The sequence below is a fragment of the Ochotona princeps genome, chromosome 24 (genome assembly GCF_030435755.1).
Source record: "Ochotona princeps isolate mOchPri1 chromosome 24, mOchPri1.hap1, whole genome shotgun sequence".
Lineage (NCBI taxonomy): Eukaryota > Metazoa > Chordata > Mammalia > Lagomorpha > Ochotonidae > Ochotona > Ochotona princeps.
The window spans coordinates 31,898,444-31,911,543 of NC_080855.1; the positions used below are offsets into that span (position 1 = coordinate 31,898,444).

At 48.8% G+C, this 13,100-nt stretch overlaps 1 protein-coding gene across 3 annotated transcripts in view; it reads right to left on the reverse strand.

Moving 5' to 3' along the window:
• Nucleotides 1–4,556: 4,556 nt before the first annotated feature.
• The window catches only part of CALN1 (calneuron 1), a 490,570-nt gene continuing 482,026 nt past the window's right edge, over nucleotides 4,557–13,100 (reverse strand). For all 3 annotated transcript variants that reach the window (XM_004587020.2, XM_058680810.1, XM_004587021.2), the window contains exon 6: nucleotides 4,557–4,954. In XM_004587020.2, the coding sequence (XP_004587077.1) occupies nucleotides 4,827–4,954 (128 nt within the window). In that variant the 3' untranslated portion in view covers nucleotides 4,557–4,826. The remainder of the gene's footprint in view (nucleotides 4,955–13,100) is intronic.

A 13,100-nucleotide genomic window follows, 5' to 3' on the forward strand; every position in this document is an offset into this window, starting at 1 on the left:
GATTAGCAGTTGGTGCAGGCTACTAGCAGAGATGCTAAGCTGGTTGGTGCACTTGACCTTGGTTCTTCCACACCAGTCCAGTTTGGCAAGGCCACAGAACTGAGGACGGTCCCCAGAGTGACTAAGTCAACACAAGGAATGATGTGACACTAAACTGTTCTGGCACTTAAATTACAGAGATAGAGCCCTTAAAGAGGCAGCCCAAGCCCTCCTCACTGCTCCTATCACAATAAATAATCCCAATGGAAATGCCTAGCTGCTGAAGAATGCTTCTTCTCTGTTTCCTCTAGGCTTTTTCTTTCTGGGGGAGTTGAGGGACCAGAGAGGAGGTAGGGACCACTAAAACTTGACATCTGAGGTGCTTGCAGGCAGGTATCCTTCAGGGAACCCAGCATTATCCTGGTAGCACAATCAGCACCTGCCGAGGTGCTGAGGTCTGAAGCGTCATCCCTATTCCTCCACGTCATCATGGTATGATGGACAAAGGGGGAAGGCTTTCCAGGCGTTCTCTGCCTCTCAGTGGGACAGGGTAAAGAACACAATGACGTGGACCTTTGTAGAAATAATTTGTGCAGTAAAATGAACCACTATGGTTCCAGCCACACATAGCCAGGCCGGCTCTTGATGGTCATGGACTTAAATCTCACAGATATGGCTCTGCAAAGTCCCCAAGAGGTTGCCAGCTACAGGTTACGAAGAATCTGCAAAAACTCTCTTTGATTTATAGCCTGAGTCTAGACTTCAGCCTTGTAGGAGGAATTGGGAATAAAAGATGACTTTTCTCCCCTCCCAGTTGTTAGATATATCACTTTATGATTCAGTGGGTGGGAGGCTGGGAGAATCATTATTGCCCATCTTTCATTAGGATCTCTGGGATAAGGATAATCACACTGCGATAGATCATCTGTCATGTGCAGTCCCAGACAGCAGCAAGTATGGAGGAAACAATACTATAGCTCATATCTTGTTCTCTGCAGAGAAAACATCTAGAAGCTTCCAGAAACACCCCTGGACCTGCCTAAGCCATGTGTCAACTCTGGTTCATTTAAGTTCACTTCCCTGGCTTGGAGGAGAGAACTCTGCAAGAGGCAAGCAGATGCTTTGCAGAGATTGAAAGCTGAAAACATTTTTTTTTTTTTTGGCCCTCAAGATGCTATTTCTGTTTTCCTAGTTGAAGGGGTCCTGGTCTGGGCCCTGGAGTGTGGGGTGTGGGTGAGGAGGCCGCAGGTGGCCCCTGCTCCCCTGAGTAAATGGAAAGACACGTTCAGATACAGAGGAAAAGGGCAGAGAAACTGATAAATTCTTTGAGAACCATTTCTTCTCCCAGCAGGAAATAGATGCACAGAGTCAGGTTGCAATCAGAATTGGTATATACTTTAAGGAAACATGTCCCCTATTTTTGTGTGCCTTGGCAAATTCAGGGTGGAACGCAAAGGTTGCCATGGTGACATCTTTTCTTTTTTTTCTTTTTCAACAGATCAGTCACGTGGGACTCACGCACATTGTGGCAGCTGCTGCTCAACGTTCCGACATTGGGTCCCTGTTGCAGGAGGCTCTGTCTGCATCTCAGATGGTGACAGGCAGTTTCTTGGGGAGTCAGAGCAACCCCAAGGTCTGTTGCCTTTTCTGTCCCCAAGTGAAAGGGCCTCCCTGGAGGGCACCTGTTTGTGTAGCCAGAATCAATCAAGCTGGATTTGCCAATTGATTGTTCTGGCAGCCCTTCTTGGGGAGCTGAGTGATTGGGTGGTGAAGTGGGCAAGGGGTTCCAGCAGGGCCCTTAGGGCATGGACTCTGAGCTCTGTGAAGAGGAGGGGGTGGTTACTCAGGCAGCCAACTTGATTGTTCTGACTTCAGATTCTTGCAGACAGCCATTCTCCAAGGAAAGTAGCTCTGCAGGTTGCCTGCCCTGATTCTTATTGCTTAATTCCTCTGCAGAAGTCACAGTCAGCCTAGGTCCCTTGGGACTCCTTGGGCAGGATGGGCCAGGATCTTCAAGCGTCACGACCACTGTAATGAGGCTTTTGACTGGCAGGGGCCCTGGCGTAGCAATTGAGTGGGCAGAGTTGGGAGTGAGGACCACTGAAAAAGAAGTCTGCCTTCGGTAGACCTAAGATGGACCGTCCAAGCTAAGCAGCCAGGTTGGAGTCACTGATGCCAGCTCTGAGCCCCCAATATCTACAGAATTGCCTGAGCTCAGGCCTGCCTCCACAAGCTGAGTCCTGCAGCCCAAGGGTCCTGGGTGAGGTCACTATGATGGGAGATGAGCTTCGAGTTATCTGAGAATATGAGGCTTCCTTCTTGCCCTCTTTCTAACAACACCCTCAGGGATGCATGCTCCTGGGGTAGGAAGGTCTTGATTCTAGGACATGAGAGAGGAGAAAGTGGTAACTCTTAGGAGAAATGATACAGAGAACTCTGTAGGGGACAGGTAACTGCAGCCTCTCTACGGAACTCTGCTCAATCCCATCCCCATCCCTGATACAATGGTTAATGTCTGTACATATGAAAGGGACTCATGCCCATCGATCAGCATGAAGAGCGGCAGTCTTTGAAGAAACGCTCATTGCTACTCCGGAAGCCAGTCAGCTGCAGCACTCAATCCCTGTCATGGGATCTGGGTCCTGAGTTTCTACCCAGTCTCCTTAGCACCCTTCCCAGACTATAACCAGGAAAGCATGGCTTAGGGATGACCAGGTCAGCAAAATGTAGAGAAGCAAATCCCTGCCAGGTCGGCTGGGCTCTCTCCATCCCACCCAGCCGGGAGAGGGCAAACATCACTCACTTTATTAGTATGGTGCACTTGAACTTGCTCTATCTCAGGATTTCCATCCTAAGGAGACCTTGGGGAATCAACCAAGAGGAGACCTGGGAGGGACATGTGTGAGTGTAAATTGTGGCAGGAGGGGAAGGTAAGGGGGGCCCAAATGTGGCCAGGCTCTGGGTGGTTCAGCAGGGAGACATGCAGCCCCTCCATCACCTCTTAGGAGCTGACATCTGCTCCCTTCTCTATACTATGGCTCAAACCCTAAATGTGACTTGTGCTCATGGTGAATATTTTCATTCTCTCCAAGGTGATAAGCTTTTCATAGCTGTCCCCAGGCTGGGGTGGGGAGCTTTCACGGTGGCTGAACTAAAGAAGTCTCTAAAGTACCTTGGGTACTCTAAGTCTAAGGAATTGATGGGCAGGCTGGAGGGGGCGGGTTATGTAGGCTTGGTGAGAGGTTCACACAGGCACATATATACACTGCACCCTGAAACCTCTCCCAATCCATCAAGAAGGGAAAAGTCTGTTTCCTCAATACTGGAAGAAAATGGGGAAAAACCTGTAGCGTGAGTGAACAAAGAGATACGAGCAAGACCGTTCTGTTACTGATATAAAGACCTGAGCTTGGAAGAGGACAAAGGGAAATTGTACATCTAAAGATTACTGGCTAATGTGATAATGCAAGCATGAATTAACGGTGGTGGCTGACGAGGCATCAAGGCAAAAACAGACTGGATGGAGTGTCGGAAATGGGCTGTCGGACTCAGCAGAGGGATTTTATCGGTGGATGTAAGTGACCTATTATGGTCATTACACTCATGGAGAGCCTTCATCCACAAACCCCCATCCCCGCCCATCTCTTTTGAATGGAGTCAGCCACAGAATTTGAACAACAGAAACTATCAGGTAAAAGGGGTTTGATCTTGTCCTTTTCCCGCTTTGGGTTGCATTTCTCTTTTGAGCTGGGGGGAAGACTTGAACTAACAAAGCAAACTCCAGGATGAGGGAAAGACAGGAAAGACGAATGTGGATTTCAACTGACAGAGGTTGCCAGGCGTGGACGGCTGGGGTGGGAGCTACTGACATGTCTGCCCTGTCTTTCATGCTCCCTCCTTCTCCCCCAGCCTGAATCTCTGCCCCTTGCCCCCAGAGAGTGGAAGACAAGCTAATGGCAACGACCAGAGTAGAATGGCATCCTGCAGGAAGGAGCCAGACGGCAATGCCTGTGTGTCTGTGAGTCAGCCATAGTCACAGTCACGCCTCTGTTTTTGTTTTTTGTTGGTTTGTTTTCTCTCTGATGGCGGCACAGGTGCAAAGCTGAGAGAGGCTCTCTGCAGATTCCAGAATGCTGGTGCAGGGTGGGCTCCAGGAACAGAAAAGCCAAGTGCCACGGAACCAAGCTAGAGGGCCCCAACTCTGCTGGCAGCGGGTCCTGTGTTAAAGGCAGTTAAGAACGGAAGCGGTGGGGGTGCAGCTGTGACAGCACCCCGCTTAATGGCTTTCCCCTCATGCCTTGGGGGTTGGGGGTAAGGGGTCTCCACTGGGTGGAGGAAGGAAGCCAGGGTAGCACGATCCAGAAGTCTGTCTCTTAAATATGAGGGTGGACCCCAGCTGGGGAGGCATCTCTGCTGACCTTGGGGATGGATGAAGGGGAGAGTGGAGGTGACTGTGTCCACGCCTCTCTCTCTCTCTCTCTCTCTCTTGCTTTCCTATGCCATCATGACACCTGATGGCCATGAGGATTCTGAGATGAAAAAGCAAGTTTTGTTCTGGCGATCGGAGCGACGATTCAGAACTCCTGGCAATTTATTGCATTAGAGGAAAACAAAACCATTAAAGCGTTGAAGACAGCCCTTGTGTATCCCTGCCAAGGACATGGAGTTGACTGGCAACCCGGGTTGCGCTGCAAGCCTTGGGTCCCGAGTCGAGCTGTGCCAACCACCCTGTCCAGTCCACCATCTGTAGGTCCAGGTCTGCCATGAATAGGGACAGAGTCTGCCCGCTGGGCCCCATGCACATGCGGGTGAGCTGGAGGCACCATGGGGGCTGCAGGGGGCTGCAGCTACTCCATGCCGCTCCGCAGGATCTGGTTGGCGGCGATCAGCATGACGCTTATGATGAAGGCCATGGCGAAGGCGCAGATGAGGCTCTTCCGGACGCAGGTCTGTCTGTTCTGTTTCTGAGAATGCACTGGAGGTGGGAAGGGGTGGGGAGACACGCAGGGAAGGGACGGGAGGGGGAGAGAAGAAAAAAGCAGCCATGAGACCAGCTCTAGCTCTTTCTACATAAGCCAAGAGGGTCCTTCCTGTAGGATGATGCTGTTCATGAGGAGTCAAGGACAAGCACCTAGGGTGGCTGGAGAGAGCTGTGGTTGATGTGCTGTGGGAGTAAGGAATCAACCTCCGGATGGAATATTGCTGATGTTTGTTGTCCTACGGCATGGAATATTCCAGAACTCATGCCACAGAAAGGCACCTGTCCGACACTTCAGGGCAGGATGGGGTTGCCTACAGGATTTTGGATTCAGTAGACCTGGGTGGAGTTGGCATAGCCGGGGACAGGAGTGTGTGTACACACATGTGTCTTTGTACATGTGTGTTTTTGGAACATCAGGCTGGGGAAAAACCATACGTTAGGTTCATTAGGTTTAATTTGACTCACCTGTTAAAAAAAGGCTGGTTAAAGGGAAAGGCTCAGGCCCTGGTATAACAGCTCAGCGGCTAAAGTCCTTGCCTTTCATGCGCTGGGATCCCATAGGGGCACTGGTTCGTGTCCCGGCTGCTGTACTTCCCATCCAGCTCCCTGCTTGTGGCCTGGGAAGGCAGTGGAGGATGGCTCAAAGCCTTGGGACCCTGCACCCATGTGGGAGACCTGGAAGAAGCTCCTGACTCCTGGCTTTGGATCTGCTTAGCTCTGGCCATTGTGGACACTTGGGGAGTGAATCAGCAGACAGCAGATATTTCTCTGTATCTCCTTCTCTCTGTGGATTTGCCATTCCAATAAAAATAGATCAATCTTCTAAAAAAAAAAAAAGTGAAAGGCTCACCTGCCTTTCAAGAACATAGAATGAGTTCAATGTCAATGGCCTCTTCTCCTTGCCATTTAGCAGCTCCTTCCTGCCAATCACAGGAAAGGAACAGGAAGCTGGCCACGTTCCAAAGGCAACTAGAGGATCCTTTGAGGGAAGAGGCCCAGCACTTGTTCAATGATCCCTGAGAATGACCTCATGCAGTATCTCTCAGCAGCAGTGTCATATCCCAGAGAGTCCCCCCACCCCCATTCCACCCCCCACCTAGCTGCAGCCCGGCTCCCTCTCTAATACACACTTTGATTATTTCTGACTCATCTCTCAGGTTTGCTCTTTCTGTCTTTAATCCTTCTGCAACCATGGGAATTTGGGCTCCCTTGGGGAGGCTTTGGAGGTTTTGTGGGTTGGTGCTTCACCTGCTGATAAAGGATGGGTCTCAGAGCCTGAAACTCTCACTTGCAGGGAGGAAGTGTCTCTGATGGGGAGATGGGCCTTCTGAAGCATGGGGTGGGGAGAGAAGATGACAAAGATGATGACTCCCAACGCCAGGTAAGGAAAAAAAAAAAGAGGTGACATTCAAGAAGGAATGGATGGGGGCCAGTGCTGTGACATAGTGTGTAAAGCAAATGCCTGTGACCCTGACCTCCCAAATGGGTGCCAGGTGGAGTCCTGGCTGCTCCACTGTTGACCCAGCTCCCTGCTAATAGCCGGGGAAAGCAACAGAGAATGGCTTAAGCACTTGGGCCCCTGCACCCATGTGGAGGACTGGGAGGAAGCTCCTGGCTCTCAGTTTTGAAGATTGGCCCAGCTCCAATCATTTGACCCATCTTGGCAGAGAACTGGCAGATGAAACACCTCTCTCTCAGCAACTGCTTTCAAATCAATCAACAAATATTAAATAATTGATTCATCATTGAATGATGAGTTCTGGCTAATGTGTGCTAGGCAGCTGAGAGCAGCGCTACCCTGCTCCATCTCCCGAGCACAAGACAGGGTCAGGAAGAGAAAAAAATCATGAGTTTAGGAGGCAGATGGAGAGTTTTAGATAAAGGCCTTTTCTGTGAAGGACACTCAAGAAACAAGGCTACAAGCAGCAGGATTATCCCCCAGGAGAGTGCCTGCAACTTTGATCTACAAAATCCTTCCCAGAAGTGGGAGGAGAGAGATAAGGAGCTGCAGGAATGCCTTAAGATTCCAGCCCAGAATCCTGCCCTGGGAGTGCTCTGGAGCCTCCTGCGCATGCCCTGATCACAGCCTCTGCCCCAGGCGGAGGACTGTAACTCCGCCTTTGCGCCTCCATGAGCCTCATTTTGTCCTGCACTCTGATATCACCACCAATCACGTGGCAAAGCAAAAAACCACTGGCTTTGGAGCTGGATGGACCAGAGCTTGAAAAAAATTAGCCCACATATTAGTGGCATAAACCAGAGCAAACTAATTTCCTTCCTCAGGCCTGTACTTCCTCATCTATGAAACGAAGGGCAGAGGATCTACCTCCTTAAAGACATGACGTGTTGTTTGGACTCAAATAGGTTAACTCCCCCTTTTGAAACCTTTTTCAAATTCCCAAGCACTGAGTACACAGTGGTGTGTGTGTGTGTGTATGTGTGTATGAATGAGATTGCATGTACATGCAGAATTGCACAGTGCAGGGCTCCTATGAGTTGGATTAATGGTCTTCATTGGCTTCATGAAAACCTGAAGCTCCAAAGCTTGGTAGAGTCCAAGGTCGTTTGGCCACTGTAGGAGGAGGGATTCACCCAGTGCACCAATCGATGTATAATTTAACAATAATTTAGTCTTACCTCTGGCTGTCCCTCGGATTTGGATACAAGGTGTCAGGTGTTGAGGCTGTAAACTTAAGCCAGCCAATGTTATTGAGAGTCAGGGCCTTGGAAAGTGACAAGGTTTAGATGAGGTCAGTGGGGCGGACCCACCCCCCCATGAGGATATCCTGGTGACTTTATGTAAAGTCACAGCACACAAACACGTATGTTCTCATGTGTGGGATGTGATGGTCTTCTTTGGGACCCTGCCAACAAGAAGAGCATCCTCAGATGGGGCCCTCAAGTCACGGAACCTCCACGATTACTACAGTGAGCCTCTTCGTAGCTTGCCTCAGGTGCTTGTACACAGGCATAAAAAATGGCCATGGCTGTTATCACATGGTAACACATGATCTCCGTCTTGTGCTGCGTCTCTATGTATCTGCATTCTTGGTGACCATTTTTAGTGTCCCCTTGAAGACTCCAGGTCAGTCCAGGGTGAACTTTCCCTGACTGCTACATAGGCACATTGCGTAGGAGGCTGGACTTTTCTGGGTCTGCGTGGTTAGAGTCAGTGGCTGTTCAGTGCGTCACAAGGATCGTTCCCAGGAGTAAAGAGCTAGCAGGAGGGAGACCTGTGCGCCACTACGAATGGTCAAAGAGTTCATTCTGGTAGTCTGCCTGCCTGTGTTTTTCCCTTCTGTTCTCAGCAGCCTTGAACACAGGACTGGACAAGTCCCAGAGGCTCCCAGACCTGTGCTCGGGCCCCTTCCCTCCCTGAGGCATCCTGAACGCAGTGACATTCATCTGCTGCAAGCAGCACCTATGCCACCTACGCGGGGCTTCTCAGCCAGCATTCAGCCCCATGCCTCACACCTGCTTGCTCTCTCTCTCTCTCCTGTTCCTAGCCCACCAGCTCTCCTCAGCAGTGTCCCCAGGAGAAAAAAAAAAACAGGGCTAAGGATGGGCATGTCTTGTCCCTTGCTGTGTTTAATGTCCTTGCACACATGTTACGCAGTACACTGGATATTTTCACGTATGACGTCATTGAACCTCCATAACAACCCTATAGGAGGGCAACATGTCCCATTTCACAGATGAAGGGTGTGAGTCTAGCAACTTTTACTTAAATGTCTTTCTCAAGGGAGCCCATGCTGGGGCAAGATTTTAACTCATATCTTTTTTTTTTTAAATCTGCTTATTTGTGTGTGTGAGAGAGAGAATTTTCCATCTACTGACTCACTCCCCAAATGACTATAAAACCTAGAGCTGAGCCATGTTGAATCCAGCAGACAGGGACGCCACAGGAATGGCAAGGACCCAAACACTTGGGCCATCTTCCACTGGTTTCCCATACCCATTAGCAAAAACTGAATGGCAAACCATGGCTTCATTTGCAGTCCCCAAGGCAGGAGCCCATAACCAACGCAGCTTTTGCAAATTTGTCAGACCCAAGCTCCTCTCTTTTGTCTCAGAATCGTATCACTCTTCAGGAAGGTTTGCTATAGGTCTGCTACCAAAGGGTCCCAAAGAGAAAAAAATTTTTCGTGGTCTGAAGTTCCAGATATTTTTTCAAAATCATCTTCTGTGTTACCAATGACCATGGGGACAAAGGAGAAAGGCTTTATTTCAGGACAGTCACAGCCCAGGTGAGCTGGCAGCAGATGGCACGGATGACATATTGTGCCCTTTTTGTATGAATGGGCAGCAGACAGCCAATGTGCATGACCAGCTGACTGAGTCTTTCCATTGCCAAGTACACATCTGACAGTACAACAAGAACACTGTGACTTCAGCAGGGATGACCGAGCTAGGGACCTTGGATGTGTTCACACATTCTTGCTGACCTCCCACAGAGCCTCGATGCTCTTGTGTCTGGATATGACCTTCCTTGTCTAAACTTGGCATTGAATAAAGGAGGAAAGTAAATCATAAACCATGCAGCATCCCCATGTCCACAGCACTCATCAGCATTCAGGATCTTCCTGAATCCACCCGGGAGGTTTCTTCTGACACACATTCTTTCGGTTTCTCATCCGAAAACCCCGAGTGGTACAGAAGAGGTCTGCCATATCTCTCACAAGAAACGATGTATTCCCTAGAGGGCGATTTTGTTCCACTTCCCTCTCCCTGTGCGTGTTGTCAGAAAGTCTGGAAAAATCTGACAGCTGACATTCCATTTAGGGACAACACTAGAAAGATGCGTGTTGAGAGTGCTCACACACAATTCTGCTGCACTTCCACTCAACTTCCAAATATAACATGATTTTCATTGGCAATGATGAAATGCCATTTGTATGGAGACTTCGAAAGCATCCTAGCCTAAAGCCAGGGACTCAGGACGACACACATAGAGGTCAGAGCAAGGCTTTTAAAAGGTAGACTCAGGGACAATATCTTGCACTATCCTTCTTGGCTTTGGACTTGACCCCGGCTGAATCTCAGTGTCCTTATCTGAATCACAGCAGCAGTGGTACCTGTTTCCTGGGATCAGTGCAGAAGACCAGTCCAAGGAATTAATTAGTGGCCAACACTTGGCAGGTGTCCTGGACAATGTTCCTCTGTCTTTTTTCCCCTTGGATTGAATCAATATGGATTACACTGTGAAGAGATCAGAGGCAAGCACCACCCATCCTGATGTGTGGTGGATTTTGACACCAGGGCACTTCCTGAAGATCCAGTGACAGGCAGGTGGATGATGATGCAAGCATAAGACCACTAAATGTCATCTGTGGCAGCAGCTGGAACCAAATGATAACATGCACCTTTATCTCGGTGCCAGTGAACCTCTGTTCTACAGAAAAAAAGCAAACAAACCAACCTGGCGACAGAAAGTGGTTCAACCAGAGCTAAACATCTTAAAGCTGCCTTATTTAGCATGGGTGGTGAATGGACATTGTGGGAAGGTATGTCTTCCACTATCCATTCTGCTAGGGCAGAGGCTCACCTGTTTGTTTTTCCAAATACTTAGGACGCAGATGGATAGTAACATGCAAATGCATCAAGCACTGTTTACCTTAGTAAGGTGAGCCAGAGAGATCTTAAAGATTGGGAATGCCTGAGTCATTCTCTGTGTTTGCTTAAAAATTTTACACACACTCTCACACACACACACACACCCCTTATTTTTGGGAAGGTAGATTTACAGAGAGAAGGAGAGACAAGAGAGGAAGATAGTCCATGTGCTGGTTCACTCCCCAAATGAACATAAAGTTCAGGGCTGGGCCGAGCTGAACCAGGAGCTGGAAGCTCTATTCAGGTCTCCCACATGGCTTACAGAGGCTCAAATACTTGTGCCCTCTTCTGATGCCTTCCCACACACCTTGGCTTGTCTTGATGATTTCTAACTGGCACCACAGTGCATGTGCCACCCATGGCAGTGTTTTCAGATCTCAACCACACTTCTGCAGCTCCATCCCAATTCTCCCTTTGCTCACTTCAAAAGCACATGCTATGGGCTTCTCTAAGTTCCCATTCTGCCACCAAATTCCCATCTCCTTGTCCATGGACTCGTTCCTGGCTTGGAGCCTGAAGTGCCCTCCCTTTTTCTAACGGTAAACCTCCTTCGTCCTCACCAACTGCTTCCTCTGAAACTCACCAGCGCAGGGATTCTACACCCCCATGGAGCCACCGACTGAGGTGAGATAGCCTAGCTTGGTCAAGTTGCAGGTTTGCTGCAGCGAAGCCGTGAGGACAGGAGCAGGAAGGAGCCTCCTGAGGGTTGTGAGTGGGATTAGCCAGCGCACAAAAAGCCTGTGTGTAGTTCTGGGACTTGGGGAATAAATATATACAGGTGCCCCAGCTGTCTTCAATCATATCCAAGATGAGAAATTACTAACACCCAAAAACACTAACCAATGAGCTGGTGTTGGGGACCAGGCAGTACCAGCTCGCAATAACCTCATGAAAAAGCTTTCTCCAGGATCTGGTACAATGGCTCAATTGGCTAGTCCTCTCCTTGCAAGTGTTGAAATCCCATATGGGGCTGGTTCACGTCCTAGCTGCTTCACCTCCTATCCAGCTCCCTGCCTGTGGCCTGGAAAGGCAGTGAAGGGCAACCCAAGACCTTGGGATTTTGCAAGCATGTGGGAGACTTGGAAAAACTCTTGGATCCCAGCTTTGGATCATCTCAACTCTGGCCATTATGGACATTTGTGGAGTGAACCAGCAGATGGAAGATTTGTCTCTTTTCTCTGTAACTCTGTCCTTTCCAATAAAAATAAATAAATCTCCTTAAAAAAAATAAAAGGTTTTCTTTGATAAGACAATGGGAAAGCATGGTGATGTAATCAGTCAAGAGACAGGAGACAGGCCAGGAGACAGCATGCGAATTCCAAACAAGGTTTCTCATATGCTGCAAGCTGCTTTGCACAATACTGACACTTAGTAACCTCTAGATGGTAATTATTGTTGGTGTTGCAGGGGCTAAAGTAAGCCTAGGAACCTCCAGGTAGAAACTCCAAATACTCTCTTGGTGCAAACACCTGGTCTGTCAGTTAGGATAGAGATAGAAGGGGAAGAGGACAAGGCTGCTATCCTCACAAGTCTGATCTCTGCCTTCCTCAGCACTCCTCATCCACCCAGACTCCCTGCCTGGTCTTGCGGAAGTGGTGCCATGAAACCCTGAGGTCTTGCCCTTGTGGAATCAGAGGAGTTTCCACTCTAACCAGATTCAGCCCTGAGTGCTGCAGCCCAGGGCTGGCAGCTGGGAGACTCGGGCAGCTTCTGAGCTGCAGCTCTCTACTTTGCCCTAGTCTCCACTAGTCCCTCTTACCCTGACTTGAGTTGATTGCATTGGTAACATCAGAATAATAATCCTTTCTTGTCTTGGCACAGATATACGGCTGAGATGGGTTGGATGAGAGACCATGCTTGAAAGAACAGTTGCGACCTTGAGAGCTGCTGGGCACTGAGCTTCCTCCCTTCTGTAATACTCCATCAGCTATAAGCAAACAGCTCAAAGACCAGGTCAGCAAAGGCCACACTGGTGCGTACCAGGAAGCCTCCAAGAGTTCCAGGAATATGGAATGAAAAAATAAGCTTCATTTGGTGCAAATAAAAAAAATTTTTTGAAACCCAAGCTTAGGAAAGAGTGTCTGAAAAGTTTATAAAAATATTATGAAAAACTATGCATGGACTTCAAATGTTCACATATGGGCTTCTTTATGCGCTCAGAAAGGAGAGGAAAAAAAATAGTTTGGTCTCTCCAAGGAGGCATGTCAGCCTTGAACAAGTTAAAAATTGCTGATAGCCTGTGGTGATATTTCCATGTAATTAATTTCTGCGCATGTGCTATGCATCAGGACTGTGAAAGCAGCTCCGATTTTGAAAGTTGGAAGGAAGGATTAAATTATTTAGCTTCGGAGACACTCTACTGATTAGGAGATAAACCAGTTCTCCCCCTCCCTTACATTTTCTTTTATGAGTCTAAGAAAAATGGCCTTTCCCGAGTGTCGTTCTTAGCCTTAGGAAAGCCTTATTTCTTCCATAACCACCTGGATAGGCTCATGAAAGACTTCTGCCGCTGGGCATGTCTTAGCCG